Source organism: Anabas testudineus, chromosome 12 (genome assembly GCF_900324465.2).
Source record: "Anabas testudineus chromosome 12, fAnaTes1.2, whole genome shotgun sequence".
Classification (NCBI taxonomy): domain Eukaryota; kingdom Metazoa; phylum Chordata; class Actinopteri; order Anabantiformes; family Anabantidae; genus Anabas; species Anabas testudineus.
Window position 1 is genome coordinate 8,294,386 of NC_046621.1, and position 20,105 is coordinate 8,314,490.

General features: G+C 41.0%; 1 protein-coding gene across 4 annotated transcripts in view; it reads right to left on the reverse strand.

The window, feature by feature from the left end:
* Positions 1-4,469: 4,469 nt before the first annotated feature.
* Positions 4,470-20,105, reverse strand: part of rgs3a (regulator of G protein signaling 3a) — a 114,930-nt gene continuing 99,294 nt past the window's right edge. For 3 of the 4 annotated variants that reach the window (XM_026353996.1, XM_026353997.1, XM_026353999.1), the window contains 5 exons: positions 16,528-16,598; positions 9,121-9,222; positions 7,919-7,980; positions 6,763-6,929; positions 4,470-6,653 (listed from right to left, as the gene is read on the reverse strand). In XM_026353996.1, the coding sequence (XP_026209781.1) occupies positions 6,453-6,653; positions 6,763-6,929; positions 7,919-7,980; positions 9,121-9,222; positions 16,528-16,598 (603 nt within the window). In that variant the 3' untranslated portion in view covers positions 4,470-6,452. Of the gene's footprint in view, positions 6,654-6,762; positions 6,930-7,918; positions 7,981-9,120; positions 9,223-13,200; positions 13,369-16,527; positions 16,599-20,105 lie in introns of those variants that run through there. The other variant, XM_026354000.1, reaches the window with a different exon arrangement.

Consider the following 20,105-nt stretch of genomic DNA (forward strand, 5'->3'; position numbering starts at 1 on the left):
GTAGCTCTGACTAGTTGAACAACTATCTGCTGCCGATGCCTAACGTCAGTTTGCAGGGTGGTGTACTGAAGTTAGCCAATTAGCTGCAGCCCACTAAAGTGCTTAAAACCTGCCTGTAAATGAAATGTCACTCAGTTTAGATGCTCGTGTGTTCCACTGTTAACATCTGTCCGGCCGTGGATGACAAGCTACAGTTCAAGTCTGTCAACGTTATCTCCAGCAGCTTCTGTATGATATATATTATAAAGGTGTTTTTCCCCAAGTAAACTATTTCCTCAAATACTTAACTGTAAGAATAAACAGTGACTAAGTTTTGTATTAATTGTCTAATGTCATTTGGACATAAGATTCTAACAAACATACATAGTCACATTTACACTTGCTAACAAAATATCTATAAACAAACTCAGCAAACAACATTATGGTCTCTGTAAAGGACATTATGGTTGAGTGATTTTAGAGAATTAATGAGAAGAAGTCGAACAAACGAGGTCCAAAACAATGTCGAGATAAAGGGTGCTTAGTAAACTCCACAGTTACAGTAAGTGTTCATTGGCTTATAATCTGATGGGTTAGTGGGTTTTTTGGTTGATTACAATCCTATTAGTGAAGTGCAGTATTTGAGCTTAGTGTAACCGCACTTCCTACATTCATCATTTTAAGTGTTTTGCAGTGGAAATCCCACCTGCTTTTTCTCCTCCCTTCTCCCCTTGTTGAGTGTTTTACCTCTATTCAGCACCCCCACCCCACCCATCCCCCACCAACACACACACACACACACACACACACACACACACACATAACAAACTCTGATGACAAACTAAAAAACATTATAACACACACATCTACAAAGTGATGAGTCAGAAAATATGTTAAAAATATATTTGAACAAATCTTTCCTCCAGATCCAGGAGTAAGATGTTGAACAGATGACGTTCCAAAAACATGAGCAAAACAAAAAGGCCACATCCTCTTGTACCGTTACCAAGTCTCTGTCCTAAATGTCATTGAACCTCGTGAGTTGAAGTGAAACGTGAAAGTGAAAACACCAGTCACACATCACGTGGGCTAAAGTGGACGTCTGGACTCATCTTACCTGCCGCCTCATCCTTTGCGTTTTTCCCCTTCTGGTCGACCTCGTAGAAGGTAACTTTTGATTTTACAGCTCTGCTGCGCGGCGCTCATTAAATGCTGTTTCATTATGTAGGAACCATCTGGAGAGGTTTCACCTCCAAAACATCTCCTGGGAAGAAAACTGTGTCCTCGAACCCTCAGAAAGAGCAGAAGTGATTAAAATAACTTAGCAAACAGTGTGTCTGGTCCCAGAGAAAAGAAACAACAGAAAACAAAACTGTTATGCAATGAAATGGATGGTTTGATGATATCAGCTGACGGACACTAACACAACTAGTATTTAAGCGCAGAACACGTTGGTTAAGGAGGGAGCAATCTGCCAGTCCTTGACACCCAAATTGCATTGCACTGCACATTAACTCCTTCTGCAGCAGTCGACATCACTGCAAGACAATAAAACGTCGCTTTGAAAAGTTTCCAAAGATCCTCAGCATGGCAGGCACGTGTGCAGTTTGCTCATTTCATATGAGCAATTTATTAAGCATTTTATGTATGTTGTTGTTGTTGTATGTAGTGTGTGTGTGTGTGTGTGTGCCTGTTTTTGTTTAGTGTGTCTAATTCCAAGGTCCCCAGCTGCTTCCTGTCAGTCGGGCTGTGTTTGCCTGAATCTCTTGCACAACTTGGTCATTTTTCAAGAACAACTTTTTTCTTTAGGTTCTTACATCCATCCATGCTTAGCTTATAGTATATGCAAAACACACATAGACGACAGACATGCAGCATGCAAACATTCAGGCCATCTTAACTCGCTTTACGTGTGACTCAGTATAAGAATTGGTTTACATGTAAGGAATAAATGTGTTTAATTAAATATAAGAAAATATTATCTGCTGAGACTATACGCATGAAGACTATATATAAAGCCAAAGGGAAAGCTCTGCGTCCTTTCAGTCTTCCTTCCTGTCTCACTGTTGTTGAATTCCCTATGCAACCGAACCTATGACGACATCTGCATATGCTACCAAGCTATGATGGAAACATTGGAGCATGAGGCAGGTAGAGTGCCATGTGCAAAATGTTCCACAATGAAAGTGAGCTCAGCACAGTTAGGGATTTCTTCACTGTATGTCACATTTGTGCCAGAGTAAAAGAAAATCTGGAATCGGTACACGTGAATTGCCAGGCTGCTGTTACAAAGTGCAGGTGCAAGAAAAAAAAACAGATTATATGTTGATGTTATAACATGTTATAATAACATCACCTCAAACAGCAGGCAGAACATGAAATGAATGGAGGAGACTCAGAATATAAAAGTCACTCTAGTGTAAATGATCCTTTTTGATCTGTTCACAAATATTACACTAAGCTGTGCGGATAAGATTTGAACTATTGGTGTGAAAATAAGTTCTGTGCAGTTCATAGAGAAGACAACAAACAAATCCCTACACAGCAAATGGGACTGAGGGGTCCACTGAGTCATTGGCGAGACATGACGTTTCTTCAGTAAACCTGCCAAGTGTTGAAAGGATAGGCAGATCTTAGCATGGAGGATTAATCGAGGCTTAAGCCCCTTGAACTGCTGCACAAATAGAGTCAGGAGGGGAAGTAGCACCGAATTCAGCATGACTGCATATTGTGGGTCATCTGACTTCATGGTGCTAAAAAAAGATATCAAGTAAGCGATCTGATGGTTATGAGGTCAGCTGATAAAGATATAAAAGGAACTGGAATGTTAAATAATAGTTTTAAGGGTCAGTTGCAGTTTCATGTCTTGGTTAGAGTAGGCCTTTGTACAGCTTGAGTTTCCTATCCAAGGAATCCTATGAAGGAATGAAGCAAGCGTATCTCCCCATTATACAGCAGACAAGACAACGATGTCGAAAATCTGTAACTTAAAATAATAGCACTTGCTCTCGTGCCATGTCCTTGTGACAAACGTTTACTTGGCCTTGGCTGAATTAATGTCAGATAAGAGGCTGTCACAGTGGAGGAAACATTTAGAGCAGTGCAGGACACAAGATCTCAGCGGGAAATGCCAGCCGGAGCATTTAGGGGCTCACGTGACAGCTGAATTGGAAAACAATGACAGACTGTGTGATATGGTTTACACAGACAACAGAGAGGAAGGATATTTCAACAAAGGGATTTGGTAAGGGAATCCAGCACAAGAGCGGAACCTCCATTGTATGGTATAAAACACAACAGTGTTAAAAAATACAAGCGTGGGCTGCGAAGACAAAGAGGCAGTCGGCAAGGAGCGAGGAGGAGAGGAAACAGGCCGAGAGAAGCGATAGAAAGGCTGATGACAATTCCTTTTGGGAAAAGAAACTGTGTCTGTCAAAACAGATGGCAGCTGGTAAAGAAGATTAGACACTGTTACTAGTGTCTCCCACAGCACTTCAGACTGATCCACCCCCCAAACACAGGCAAACACACACACTACACTCGCAGACCTCCAACTGTTACCTCTCATCCCATCTCAACAACCCGAGAAAACACTCGACCCCGTGTCACACTCGCCTGCTCCTCTGTTCTGAACAACAGAACAGCTGGGATCGGGACGAGATGTTCATCCAAGTCTTTTGAGTACGGCTCCGCTCGTTCCCCATTTTATTCCTCACAATGTATGAAAACATACCCAGTTTTACAGTTTGTATGGGAGTGTGTACGCTCCAGACTAACCCAAGATATATGTTGCTTATGAAAATGAGATTGTGCTGCACATTGGGACAAGTAGTTCAAACTGTCAGATGATCAACAGGTTGCAGACAGGCCAACAGTTTGATACATAATCTAATTGGATTATCTGGGGATAAATCAAGTTCAGTACGTCTAAAATAATTAACAGATGGGCTAAAGTCTGTAATTTGTGATGTCAAGAAGAAAAAAGACATGTGAGGTCTGTGGATATAAGTTGGATTTTAATCTCAGCCCTGTTTGTCTCCATTCTGCTGGATCTGGAGTCAATTCCTCGACGGCTGGTGTGCCCACAGAGATGTTCCCCAACGACCACTTCATGATGCAGCCCGTTCACATATCACCAGCAATATTAAAACCACTTCACACGTCCACCAAGGAGACCACACCTAATGACCCTTTTGGGCAGTATGAGGGGGTCATGGTCTAACGATTCTCTACTCTTCACACCTTTTCTATTGTCCACCTAATGAGCCTATTCAGGTCAGGTGAGAAATGAAACCAGCCTTGAGCATAAAAATAAATTACCTAATAAACGTTCCCAGACTCAATAAGCTCTTTGGATGAGTAGTGAAAGGAAAGAAGTGTATTTCAAACCCCAAAGAATCCCTTTAGCTCTTTGAATGTGTGTTTTCAATCAAATTGCAGTGGCACACATGCAAATGGACAATGTAAGAAAAATCCAGAGACAAAACATCTTATTTTATCAGTTGGTTGGTTTATTTATCATTAGCAATGACACCAAATGTACTCTACTGTTTTCACTTGCTATCATAGGAGATGCATTTTGAATTGTAAACAGTGAAAATGATAAAATGCATTTCAGAGAACTCCTTACAAGCAGTGTATGACTGGGAAAAAGAGCAGATTGTACCTGCTCTTGCTCACCTATTTTATTTTAACAATACATGTCATCTTATAGTTTTGAGTCTCTCATATTTACATAGATACAGCTGGGTCCCACATTCACCACCAGCAGAGACCTATTGGTTTTTTGTTGTTTTTTTTAATGTGTTATCACATAATTTTCTTAAAGAATTATATTTACAACCATAACGCCCACCCCAGCTGCCTGCTGCTGGAGGTTAATACACAGTTAGAATCACTTGCTTAAAATTCGTTAAACTACTTAAGGTTCTCGTAAATGTACGTTGTAAGTCAACCTTATAGCTCTAAGTTGTTGTTTTTTTTTCACATAACAAATAAAGTTAATGCAGAGCTCAAGCCGTTTGTCTTTTCCCATAAAAATTTAAAATTAAACCAAAAATAATAATAAAATAAACATTAAAAAAATATTGCACTTAAAGTTCAGGACCTGTTTGGTGGTTAAGAGGAAAGTGAGAGCTTTTAGTTGAGTGCTTTGGAGGACGTGAGGGCGTCTGTAGAAGCATCCAGTAAGTTAATCTAAATAAATAGGCAAACCTTTGTACAACATGAAGCAGTTTTTTCCCTCTGACTATGAAACAAGCAACGTCTTGTGTATTGCTCAGTAGAACTAGGGAGTGCAAGTTAGATCCCTAAAGCATATAAAAACAGTGAGTGTGTAGAAAAACAGAATCGGTTGAGAAGACAAACTGAAGCTGAAACCTGTCGTAGCGATGTCCTGAGAACGCTTCCTGCATTAGTCCACAATACGCTACAATGTTAAAGGAAATGTCTGCATGGAAACATCTGTCTTTTTTCTTGCTCCTCTTGGATTTTTCATGTCTGGTCTTTGGAGACAGGAAGCAAGTCGTCTTTCCCCCCGTTCCCCCCCTCCATCTCTGGCTTTTAATGCGACTTTGAATGTCTTTTAATGTGAGTGAGATACACATCTGTGTTTCTTCACAGCTGCAGTCCATTTGTTATTTATACATCTGTGTGCTTTGCCCATCACGGTCTCTACCTCTGTCCAAGTTAAGCGAGCACAGCGTCTTTCCACAGTCTTAGGATGAACCGAATAGGATGAAAGTCATTTTTAAAAACTTTGAGAGGATGCAGGGGGGTTAACAGAGATGCGTGTGAAACACAGCGTCAACACTATTTTTCATTCAGACATCATCTCGTGTTTTGTTTCCCCTTCATCACACAGTTTGGAACCTGATCAAAAATAAAAACACGAAGAAAAAGGACTTTGTGTCGTACCAACAGCTTTGAAGTCGCTTCACAGAGGAAATGGTGGTGAAAAGGAGGGGGGTTAAAGTGGGAGTTTCAAAATAAAAGCAAAAAAAGTGACAAAACAGTACCGGACTGTCTTCATGTCTGCAGTTTGTTTTTAAGCAACCCCTCCTTTTTGCCAGTAAAACTGGATACAAACTTAAAAAACACAAAGAAATGTCATTTTTCTTACAAGACACTGACACAAAAAAGCGACAGTGATCAAGTGTCCAGCTCGTGTTTCAGCCCTCGCTTGTGGGCTTTTGTAGTTTAAGTAACAGCCATTCATCCATTCATCAGCCCATCCATTCATCCACTCATCCAGCCGTCAACCTGGTAAACTACATTCCTTTGCAGTGCCATAGCTTTGCCGGGTCCTCTCACACCATAACAACAAAAACATCATAGTGGACAGGATGACAGACAAATGAAAACTAAAAAGGCAAAGAAAACCCTTGAATTCCACACACCCACTGTACGTTTTTCAAGTCTGCTCATTTCATCATCATCATCTTTCTCTTCTCCTTATATCTTCCTCTGTTCTCTTATGATGAAGATGAAGTTGAAGTGGAGCTGGGCTTTTTTTGGTTGATTAAGTCCAAGTAGAGTTCTGAGCGCAGGAAGCGGGGATATGAGTCTTTCTCCATCAGCCCATATATCCGCCTCTGCGCCAAGTCAAAGCAGGAGCGCGTCACATTCTGCAGGTTGTCCTTAGTGTGGTCTCTGGTGTATGAATCCAGGTTTACCTGCAGGCAGGAAAGATTCAGAAAGTGAGACATGGGGTAAGACTGCACTGCTGGAACGTGCGTGTTTTATTTTTTGCACAAGGCTGTTTTTGACTCCACTTTCGCTCACCTCTTTACACGACTGAATGGCGATGTATTCTGCAAAGATTTTCTTGGCTTTTGAGGCCATCTTGGACTGCGACTTGATCTTCTTGTATTCCTCGCATGCTAGCCAGAATTCCAGATTCTCCTCGCTGAACTCCGTTCGCAGGAAAGCTCTGAACGCCGCCAGACCATCTGAGGGAGAGAGCAGAGAGGAGGAGAAGATGAGAATAAACAAAAGGAGAGTTGACTCGAGTGCCATGGCAACCTCGCAGCTGAAGCCTTCTTCGAGTTTCGGCGGCCTGAAATAGCTCAATAACCAGATGAGTCATGTGGTTGGAATAAAGTAAGACATTAAAAAACCCTCCCAACAACGCAGCACATATTAAACTCCTCAACATCATATGAGTTACATCACCCCACTGACCCAGTCTTTCCTTACTATTCAGCGTGGCATCTATGCATCACCGGTGCGCATGCTGTTAATGAACAAAGGATGGTTGTTTCGGTGTACGGGGGAAATGAGCCTCATTCTGGCACTTTGAGCTTTTTAAGTTTCGGTCAAGTTAATGATTTAAGGAAGAAGGTACTCAGAAGAAAGAATAGCGGGAAGTCGTGTACACCCACCGCTCCTGTCTGCACCTTTCCGTTCCCATGAATCACCCACGCTGATAAGCAGAGCCAGTGCGAGCAGTCATCTCTTACCTCACTCGGGTAAGCAGGGAGTGAGGTAAGAGGTGATAGAGAGGAAATTAGAAGCGAGAGAATAAAGAGGCCAACAGAGCTGAATGAGGAACAGATGTGACGTTGGCTTTGTATCAGCTTTCTGCTTTGAAGAATGATGAGTGACTGTGGAAGGTAAATTGTGGAAGACAGAAATAGCAACATGCTTGCAGGTTACCTGCTTTAGTATGGTGTCAGTCCTTTGGGATTAGTATTGTATCCGTGTGTGTGTGTGTGTGTGTGTGTGTGTGTGTACAATGTGTGATCCATACGTCATTACATGCATATGCCCTGCTCTTACCAACCTTCTCCCCAAAGTCAAAATGCACCGTATGTTTATATTCACTCACTATCAAATACTTTGTTGCACTAAACTAAAGCAAAAATATTAAAGAGTAAAGACGGTAAACTAGGGAGACGATAAGAGATACAAGAGAATGAAGGAACTAAAAGTTACTTACATTTGTGAGTTAGCAGTTTGTCAAGTGAGTCCCCCCATTTTAGTGCTTCCTCCGGGGTGGGCCTGCAGATAAAAGCAGAGCGATTCTTTAACAAGCCCATCTCAGCCAGGTTTCTCATTGTGTGACCCATCCGCAGAACTTTGTCTATGTTAAGTAGATGGAAGTGTGGAAGCAGATAATTCCTCTCCGCTGCTCCCCTCCACTCTATTCTGTGTCTACTGCTCTTTCCCTCACATTCGGTTCTGCCTTGTGAATGGTTCCCACACTGAGAGCCATGAGACATTCTGCTTCACTCTGGTGGGGGTAGGCTTTTATATTCCCACTGAAGGCAGGAGGGGAGGGACTTCAGATAGCCAATGGGGGAAGTGCTGTTGGGTTTAGAGACCTCCTCCCCTCACTGGTGTCTGTCTGCCCCCTGCTGCCTTTCATCCTTTCTGTGCCCTTCTGTGAAGCACGCCTCTTTACAGTGCTCCTCAGTCATTGTAGTCCACATCTGAGGCCTTATTGAGCACAGCAAGAAACTAGTTGCTGTGTAACTTCAAGGACATTTTGGGCAATTTGGACATTTTCAGTACCTTTTGAAAATGCATTAGAGTTTTGGCAGACACTCTTACATCTATTGCACCAAATCAACAAATATTACATTTATTCTTACACTTTGATATCTTGTTCTCCCACTGTTCATGTGGTGAAGCATTACTAATACTTTTGGCAACGTGCAGAGCCAGGTTGACTGTATGTACTTTTCAGTGTAGGTTCCTATAAATAACATGATAATATTAGAAACTATCATTTAGCATTTAATGACCAAAAGGCTCAGGGGAACACATAAAATTAATAAAAGAATATTTGCTCATCTTTTACACTCTTACATCTTTCGTAGCCACCGGTGTTCAAGCATGAGAACATTTAGTCTCTAATGTCACATTGGATCGCTCATAATTGCAAATATATTTGATTTGGTAAATATACTTCCTAGATCATTTACAAACAATTCACTTTCCCTTTCCTCTGACGTACATTCCTCACTAACACATCCTCTCATTCATTTTATTAATGTCAACCGTTACAAGCACACTCCCATCTCTCTTACTGCCCACTTGTCTGTCCTACTAGACCAGGTCACCACCAGCTGCGGTGAGACCCGGAAAACAGTCTCGCACACACCCACATGCACATGCTGTCAGGAAGTGGCCACTTACTTGACTGACTTCATAGATTTGTCTAGCTTGCTGGCTGGGTTACTTCCTGGGGATTCATTCCTCCTCCGCAGGAAAGCCAGCCGATTCTTCATGTCTTTGGCCCTGGGTGAAACAAAAATAGAAGGGGAGAGTTGAAAAGGGAAGGAAGAGTGGAAGGGAGATTTATGAATGGTGTAGGAGGTGATGTTTTGAGGTGGGAAAATGGAAGAAGGATGAAATGAATGAGAGGAGGTGGACAAAAAGAGAAATGGAAGAAAGTGTTGAGTCTCCAAGTCCAAAGTCCACAACTGAAACAATCCAACGAATGGGAACGACCAGTTAGGTTGAGCATTGTAAATCCAGTCCATGTGAAATCAAACCCACAAATGGCAGAAAAGATGAAAATAAACGTGTTGTATGTACATTTTTTAGTCTTCAGTCAGATACGTTGGACAGAACTTTTCCAAAAGGCGATGGTTAAGCTCCTTTTCCTTGCTTCGTGTCACTGTCTCTCTTGTCAATCTACTATCTCTAACAGACTTTCCTGTAGATGTGTCCCTGGCAGGTTCCTTGGCAGGGACTGAGCAACTGTGGCAGAGAAGGAGGAGAGAGACTCAATCCTCACTGCTCTGTTTCATCACGCCATTCTCCATGTGCCTAGAGGTGTTGCTTAGAGGGAGCCGACCCAGGGCCGAGGTGACAGGGCACAGTGACCTCTTCACTGCTCTTCTGCTTCCCTCCAGCAGCGGCATCCAAAATCCTCCAGACCACCCACTTCACCTCTTTCACCTTTCTACCTTCATCTCACTCGCACATGCACCACCTTAAATCTCAGACAAGGTAATACACCCACATTCGGTGCCCACGGGGTCCAAGAGAATTCTGCGCATTCCCATAATCCCATGGTAAGTGTCCTGGCTTTTCCCAACCTGGAGCACGTGCTGTCTCACTGGGATGTGACCTCACTCAACACCTATTTCCTGAGTCCCTGCTTTTGATTTCCACTGTGGATTGAACGGCCTGCTAATAATGCAGCACAGTGGTGTGTGCTCACTGGCCCTAATCACTGCAAGCTGTCCTACTGCCAACCCGCAAGCCTCGGGAGAGCCTGAACACCCCAAATTAAGAAACATGGCTTCCAGTTATAGCCACTTACATTCAAACATGCACTGAAATGAGGGGGGGGGGTAGAGGAACAACTAGCACAAATACTGTACATGAATATACTTGGATGCCGATGAAAGAACGCCCACACAAACATTTCAAAGAAGCCCCCTGCACCTGTGCCACTTCAGTGGTGCTTTTATGCCAATCACAGGTGCTGGAAAACTCTGAGCCTGCATCAGTAGTGTGCTGGGAAGAGGGGGGGGTAATTTATTCACAAGTAAATACAAGGTGGTCACACACAGCGCATGGTTGGACTGAACACACAACACTGAGCTGTCTCATGTGGGGTTTCTTGCCAGGACAGGAAAAGTACAAATATGCCCATACACATGACACAACAAAACTTCATGCTGCTGAAATATGGCTGACTAGGGCTTTTAAAATCAAGAAGAGTGGGATTTTGTAGATGCATTGACTTTACATAAAATGTCTGTGCCAAATGAAACAAGTAAAAGCATCTGGTGACAGTCAGAAAAGCTGTTAGGCAAAGAAATCGAAAAAGATGGAAGTTTTATGTGAGGAGAAAAATAGTTGGTGGGAAACACAAAGAGTAATGACATTTAGAAAAAATAAATTCCTAATAAAATCCATCTCTACCTCTTCTCTTAATCCACATCTCCTACATTCTCCTAATCGTACCTAAATAAGAGGTGACTCATCACTCGACTGAAATAACAAAAGAGCGCCACAGAAACAGGATTCAACCAGATGTTACAGTGGAAAACGCAGTTTAGGTCTCTTTTCTCAGAAACAACAGGGTGCTCTAATGCAGAATCCCTGTGGATAGTGCACACTTGCCAGCCTGATGGACATTATTACCCAAATAAAAAACATGGTTGCTGTTAAATAAACTCATAACATCAGGGCAGGATTTATTAGATTGTTCTATTTTTAGGTTGTACTCAAGGCAATGAGGTCTTGAGTTGGCCACGTGTTAGCTAAGACGGGGCCTCTGTCTTGCAGGTTCATATGGGGAAAAAAGAACTTGCATTTTATAAGGGCTGGAAAACAGTTTGTTTGACAAAGGACCCTTTATTATTTATGTCTGGTTTAATACACGCCGAGCCCAAGTGGGAATAATGTGACAATGATGTCATAACAAGTCACTTCAAGAGAAACATATGTTTCTTTACTGCCACCATGTGGCTGTCAATTGATATTGCACACACTGGAAAGTTTCACAGTGTGCTTACAAGGCATTATTCTTTCGTATCTAATAGTTGGCGTCTACACTGAAACCAACATGGTTATCCCATCATTTATCTTTTTGCCTATTGTCTGAACCCAAATACAGAACCAACACTATTCTTAAAAACGTGCTGTAATAACACTTCTTTCTTCAGTCTGTACATTAGGTGGAATACTCCTTTCTCATTAGAGGAAAATACACATTCATTCTTGCAACAGTGTCATGTAAATGACATGAGATGTAAAGTAGTCTAAGCACCTCTACCATTTCTGTGTTATTGGCTCTCACTTTGACAACCTCTCTATTTAAGGTTGTTACTTTTTCCTCTTCACTTGTATCTTCCTCGCTGCTAATAGATCCAAAGCACAACTTCTAGTAGCAAACACACTCCACTTAATTTATTACCGTAAATATACTTAACTCAGTCTGCAAAAAGACTGACTCTTGCTCTGCACCACATTACCAAACTATGATGAAACTAGGATGATATAACAAGCTGCCATCCAGAAATGTAATTCTCCAAAAGCTTACAGCACGACCATGTTTGCAGCACAATATGACAATGTGTAGACACATTTTCACACTCTCCAACTACAAGTGACTGCTTGTAGTTGGAGAGACCCCTTCATGTGCTTGAGTGAAGGAACAAGAGGTCTTAAGCGTCGCAATTATCTTCAGGTTTCCGTACTCTTTATTCCCTCTTTGCGTGGCTCACATTAGATGCACTAATAGCACCCCACTGGCTATTCCTGGTGTTCTGAAAAATAGGCCACACTCCCAGGGAAAGGCTCTGGGAGCACATAGACAGGCATACTACAAATCACAATGTACCATACAAGCACAAACTAAATCCACTGCCTCACTTTACCCTTTACAAAGTGTTCACCAGTTGTCAGATCTGGGGTTTAGCAAAGAGTACAGAGGGGGAATTAAAGTACAGATGACGAGCAGAAGCCCAATGTAAAAACATTCAAGCATGTTTTCATTCCCTCGGCCACTTTCTATTTACAGAAGGCTGTGTGCCTCTGACGTGAAAACAGGACAAGTCACACTAATAACATTATGCAGCAGAGTGAGCATGTTTGTGCATCTGCATTTGTGCAACTATAATGTCTCAAGGGTTGTGTCAGTGTGGCACATTAACACCATTCGGGCTACGTGATCAAACTGTAAGTGGTTGTCCTGTGCTTTCTTTGCAGACACAACAGCCTGGAGACATATCCATAAACATTGAATCAACACGATAAGGAAGGGAAAGGCGTGCCCTCTCTGTGAAGGTGTGAAGTACCTCATAACAAAGAGAAAGTCGCTCTGCAATGTTCCTAGAAGAACAATGAAAAAGGGAATTGTCCTAAATTTTGTCCATAAATATAACACTATCATTCATAGTCTCCCTCAATCAAGACTAAAAGGAGCTCTATTTCTGTGCAAACTCACCTTCTTATCCACAAAGACCACATGAGCAATCCTATTCCTGAAATCCAGGCTGCATATAATAAGAAAAAGGGGCAGTCTCAAGTTAGAAGTTAAAGCTGCTTCCTCCAAAATAGTTTGAGCTCTTTAGCCTCACAGGGGATTCTTCTTCCTCACTGTGACTGTCAAATGAGTTCCAAGGGGTCAGATAGCTTCCTAAACACCTCTAGAGCTACCATTCATGTGGGACACAAAACCACTCTGAGCCACACTTTCCTTACTCTCTAATGCTTGATAACAAAAAACAAAGCTTACATGAACCTACCACTTACCTTTCAAGGTACTTCTCTGAGAAATCCACCATAGTGTGAAACATGGGTGCCAGCCTGAATGCAGGTTCACTTGGGGTGTGTGGAAATTTGACTGCATGTAAGCCTATGTCAAAAGTGTCGGTGCTCAGGCCCCAGTTTGTTTGACAATCACATTCCTCTGTCCCCCAAGAGGCTCTGGTGGAGCTTTATATAGTTCTAGGGGGCTGAGGAAGGCGGACCCTGTGCTCACCCAATCGTGACATAGTGTTGCCTGGACAGGTTTTAGTTTGATGGGTAAGGAAGTTGAGATGACATTTGCCTTTTTTGCAAAAGCAGTGAATTGATTTTCTTTTACTGAACAGTTGATTTTAGGATGGGAATGCCTATGTGTACCTTGTAGAAAGCAAACTCACTCTGTTGTCTTAAGTAGTGTTAAACGAGTCAGCACTGGTTGGGGGGGTGGCATAAAAAAAATAGGCTAAACCAAATCTATTGTCCAGTTGTCAGCTGTTGAGTTGCACCGCAAGCAATGTAGTGTTGACAAGGAAGCTCCCGCAATGTTGGAAGGATGCTTTATGAATGGAGAGGTTTCAAAGCATAATATTATCTGATCATCCAAAATTAACTGTGTATAGCATGTATACCTACCATGCTGCATGAATACACAGCAGGGTGGTCTGACTATCATCAAGTGTCCCCACTTATCTAAACCTGCATGTCCATTATTAATTAGGAGGTAAACAATTACAGTTTCAGAAAGTCCAGGAACTTTAATTTACTGTCGTTAATTTTAAATTTGAGATGTCTATGAACACCACAACACAGACTCACATAATTTCAACACTCATTCTATATCAAGGTGAATGAAAATCATGTTTCACCTTGGCCTTTCACAGAACAGAAAGGAGTTGTTCATGTATCCTGGCAACACAGCAGAGAATTGATGTTAATTACTTGAAAAGTCGAGATGACACAGAATCGGTATTATCTGAAAAATACAACTCTTTATCTATCAATACTGTAATGAACATGTCATCAGTATATTCATCTTATACATGACAAACACACAGAGGGTTATTTGTGTTTTGTTTTACAAGCTGTGTTTGCTCTGCCCTCTCTATCTATCTGTATTTCCTGCCTCTATGAATCAAAGTTGGACACTAGCTGTAATTACATGAGGCAATCTTCTCAATACACACATGTTTGTTATGGAGTGACAAACAACTTCTTCACCCTCTGGTTATGCATCATTTTTTATAAACTTAGATTCATCTGTCAAGAATCTCACTTTGGTGCACTACAGCTGTTGGTGTGCTTTATTGCTACTTGTTGAAAAGCACAGAATAGGAAAAAAAGTGTATCTGTGAATGGACCTGTTACTTGGGGAAGCAAAGCCTGGACGAAGTAAAGACAAAAGGTGATAATGGAGTAGGAGAGAGGCAGAAATACTGCCGACAATCCCAGGAAAAACAGCTGTGCTGACTGCAGAGAACAAGGCACGTGAAGCCAAATGTGCGAAAGGGAGATGAGGAAAAGAGAGAATTAAGTGCTGGAAGCAGGAAATGTAAAAAATGTACAGAGACGAAAAGGAGAAAGAATTAGAGGATGAGAGAAATAATGCCTAGGAAGTTAAGGACCAAAAGGTCTTTGTTATTCTAAATGATGCATGAGTAAAAAGGAAACAATGAATTCTCTGTGCTATGGAAAAGAGCTTTAGAGCAGTGGAGAGAGGAAATTTAAAAAAGGCAGATATAAAGATCATTTATATTTATAAATTTATATTTATAATCCTATATACTGTATATTCTTCAATTGATGTTGACATTGTGTTTTGATATTTTTCACTCAATTGTCATTCCACTGAAACTACTACTACTAATCAAAAGAGCAAATATCCCACTAATTGTCAGAATGAGAAAAGCTCAAAGACCAACAGTGAAAGCTGAACTTAAGTCAGCATTATTTCAAATCTACTTAGCAAAGAGGTTATAAACACACACAGCACACAATGTACAAAATGGAGGGGCATTTGGAAGAGAGTAAATCACATGTAGTGTTACTACTGGATACCCCTGAGAGTGTCTACAATACACGAGGCTCAGAAAGGTCAGTGGGTTATCTTTTTCCCATTGACTAGTGGTGACAGAAGTGGGTTTCAACAACAACAAGTCATTCTATTCACAGGACAAATAATGGTTCCTTCCATGCGAATTTAGTCAATGTCAAAACTATTCCTTAACACTAAAGATGCCTCTAATGAAGCAAAAAGCACAGGTGACAAACGAGTCACCATTCAGCTAAATCCTGATTTATCATAGTGCCAAGTCAAAAAGCAATTACTAACTAACTAACTATCACTGAATTGGAAAATGTGCATTTTCAAATATCCCTAAAAATCTATTATGTGTTCTCTGAAGTGTTTGTTTTATTAAAGCAAATAAAGCAGAATTGAAGCTGTTTGCAAGAGCTGACAAAAAGGCAACGTACACGAGACTCTTGGAAAAAAAGCAGTGGAATCTTAATCACTTAATCTGCTGGTTAACTAAACAACACAAAACACAGCTTGTGCAGAAGAATGGGTAGCTATCAGGCCCAAGAACAGTCAGTGAGTGGTTTTATTGTCTTTGGTGGCGTGAAAAGTGCTTTCATCTTGATGAACAGGAGCATGAATAAGGCTCATTCAACAGCTGATGAATCAGTGAGGCGTCGACACACACATCTGATGTACAGAAACACACCCAAACAAAACACTCTCCACGCACACCTTGTTTCTCACACCACGGATAATGTGAGACACACATATGGTACCACACTCCTCAGCAGCACACAGATAATTTACCACTTAATTAAGTAGATGGGCAGCGATAAATGATAAGCTTTAGCTCGCACAGTCACCTTTAGCATAAAATGTGTGACTGCATTTGTAGATCTGTGAACACGTGCAGGAAATGCGCAGACCGTCACAATGGCCAGAATAGGGCACTGGATATTACCCAATATCTTCTTCAATTGCCTAATTCATTCACACTCACAGAAAACACATTATCTGTCCTGATATCTCAGTTAACCCCCCGGGGCTGGCCAAGAAACAAGGCATTATCATTCACACTAGTTTGGGCACAAGTAACAACATCGTTTTACAAGAAACGTTTCAAATTTTTGCTCTTTCTGGACACATGTTGATTAAATTAGCACAATAATAAAAGGCTGAGTCTCATTGATACTATTGTAGTTACAGGTCACAGGTCGGAGGTTCACAGGTTGAAAATGAGCAGATGGTTAAAATGTAAATGAGAATAAAAAAGGAAACACACAACAAACAGGTTCATCTGGGATGACAGTACTCACAGGTTCTTAGATTTCTTCTTCTTTGTCCCGTCGGGGCTGACCTCGCAGCTACAGGGGGATCCGGAGCTCAGCTGAGGGGAGAGGAAGGAGAGCACACACTGCATCATCCAACCACCACACAGAAAGATGGTCCTGTGGTCTCATGCAGATATGGCGGCTACTTTTAACCAGCTCCAAAAGGCTGTGACAGCCTGGCTGTCCAGCAAGACAGTCTACAGTGAGCTAAGTGTCCTCTGGGTGCCCAGTTACGTTGAACTGAGACTAGTCCAGTATGTAACACATACAGCCAGTCACCAAAATGATTAATCCATAGCAGCAGTCCACAGTGTAAATCCCACAAGGCAAAGCTCTCTGAGATGTGTGGCTGTATGTTGCTGAACCAAACGGAGAGTGTATGCAGCAGATGGTGTTTGTAAGCAGTATGTGTCCGGGTATAACAAATTAAGGAAAATCTGTGAGAGAGTGTGAAAGACTACGGCTGTTGTTTCTGTTGGCCTCCAACAGTGCCCAAGGTTTGAAGTGTTGAGCCAAGACCCCGGTTTCACATTACACTTTCTGCCAACCCACTGTTGTGATTGGCTAAGAGAAAAGGGGAAGTTGCTTCAGGGTGTGGAAGGGGTCAATCTCCACTAATCTGATGGCCTGCCCCATTGTATGTGTGTGTGTGAGAGAGGCGCTAAATAATGAGCCATTGTATTACAGAACTCATTTGAATCCTAGCTAGATACTGGCCACAAGTAGTGGCACATGATGGGGCCCAAATCGAGTTTCAACATTCAAAGTGGGATTTTTTTTTTCCTTTTCTTGTCAAATTTAGAACAGTTTGACTGACCATCGTTTCTTCAAGGTGTCGTTTTGAGGCTCATGCGACACTCTATGTAAAAACCTTGCAGGCTGTTAAAATGGCTGTAAAGTTTGTAGTTTTCTCATCGGCCACAAAATATCACAGCACAAAAATTAAAAAACATCTCTAGAAACCCAGATAGTACAGTAACATGTCCATCTATCTGTAGTTCTCCACCAGTGAGGAAGCTACAAAGTTTTTCCAGACACCTTTCATCGGGTGAGTGTTGAATCAAAGGGCAGGTTTTAGATGTAGCACCCCTTTAAGACTAGAATTTAAAGTAGAGGTGATGGTCAGTCAAGCAAGTTGCTTTTCCATTACATGAACGTAGTGACCTGTAACATGGGGTTTTCCACAATCTGAACCTTTCTGCTTCTTTTTTTCCACAGTTCAGTATTTTACAAATAAGGAAGGAATAAATATATTTGTTACTAAAAAGGTTACACACTTCAGACGTGCATTGTAAAAAAAATTGCAACAGCGGAACAGATGTTTCCATTTATACATTTTGTGCTTTCCATTGTTCTTTGTTCTAGAAATGTCCAAATGTCAAATGTACATGAATGAAAAGGTTACTGCATTGTTGTGTTTGTTGCGTTTTGGGTGGGACGAAACACCTGTTTGACCAATCACAGCCATGCCATTACAGGCAAGTACCTGAAACTTGATTTAGTACTACCTCGGGTGGTTACATGTTAAATGAAATGAAGAAAGCTAAAAATTAATACCTTAAAAATTAGCAATTGAATACTTAGTGATGTGTTTTTCAATGCTGTTGTGTGCCTAATTGTGTCCACACTGTGTATGCGGCCCTATTATTGTGTTTAAACAATAAAGCTGAGCCTCTTGAGCAAACATTTCCTGTATTACACATCGTCTATATTGAGTCTCAGGGTAATATCCTTTTGTATTTTACATTGACATTGAACCCAGTTGATAAATTAATATGCTTTTTAAGTGACTGACAACTGCAAAAAACATGAAGTGAAACTTTTTTATCCCTTAGATTACAGTGCTATACATTCAGTACTTCTTGTAGAACATAGAAGAATATTATATTAAAAACAGCATCTTTTACCAACCAAAGTTCTCCTGGAAGTTTTAGTCCAAGCTTTTTCTGACATCAGATATATATATATATATATATACTGTATATATATATATATATATATATATATATATATATATATATATATATATATATATATTAAAAACATTACATATACATTTCTATACATATATACATATATATATATATATATATATATATACATTTGCTCTGCTTGCATCCCTTAATGTTTTAATATCAAGAAGACAGACAGAAAATGGGCAGTCACCCCGATCTCAATAAATAAGCACATTTTTAAATACATTTTCATTGTTAAACGTTTTGGACAAGGTTGTAATAGAAATGTATATGTAATGTTTTTAATATCTTTAGTTACCTATGAGCAGCATGACACTTAAACTCACATCAGGGCAGTAAATTAGATCTTGTTTATTGCGGTTGAGGCATTGACTCATTGTTTATTTGACTCTGCAGAACAGATTTGTACTTTTACTCAACAATAAAATATCTGATTTAGCTCCACCAGCTCTGGCAGTAACTAAATCCTCCTTCCAAAAACAGCTACAAACTCAGATCATATTCAGTTGCATGAGCAGGGATTTAGCCATTGAGGATCACGAGAGACATAAAAATCTAATCACTAATCTCAGCGGGGACCAGCAGAGAGGAGAGTCCCAGTCCCTATGGAGCTGTCAGCCAGGCTTTCCCCAGAAAGTACAGAAAACAATTGAAAAAGGACGCAGACTTTGCCCTCTCCAGAGACATTTGTCCTGACGTAGCCCCCAGGACAGGATTATTCAGGGGTATCAGTAGAACAAATTATGCTGTGCAGCCACTGGAGATTGTCTGCCTGTCAGGCCAGGCTTTGTTCAACTAGCTGTCTGCATGTAACTGGATGCTTATTCATGCTAGACTGGTATGTTCCAGTTGGATGAGATCCATATGTACACAGATACAGGGAAATGTGTCTGCCCTCCTGCAACAACTGAGGTTTTTCATTGAAATGCATACAAACTGTTAACATCATTCAGCACTCCGACCACATCTGTCAAGGCGCTTAAAGGGTAATGTGGATTGCATTCAAACTGGAAAAGCAAAAAACATTGGCCAGACACAGCTCATAAAACAGAATATTTTCTCATACCTGAAAGACCAATCAATTAACTTTTTAACTCCTGACAGCATACACACACACACACACACACAGTGCTAAATCTCCAGGCTATGTCTGATAGAAGAAGTACGACTCACGACTCATAGTTGTATCTTGTCAGTAGGAAGTCATTTAAAGGGAGGAGCTCTCTTCAAATTACAGCACCGTGATATCATAATGGATTAAAATGGCCTTCCAGCTTCCTTTTAATTCCCATTTATGAGGATGACAGTGCAAGCTGCAGAAACACACTGATTAAATTCCAACTGAGAGAGGTCATTATGGGCCTCAACAAATCACTGCTTGCTCAACACTAAATACCAGACCACACATTTAACACAATAGAGAACAGAGCAACTCTAAAATTCCCTATGATATAAATAAACTTTAGTTAAACAACCTTTTGTATATTTTTAGTATCTGGATGCTCAAATTTGAGTTTTTTTTGTGATAAATATAAACAATCTAATCTTATAACACACAAGAGGCTTAGACACACCACACACACACAC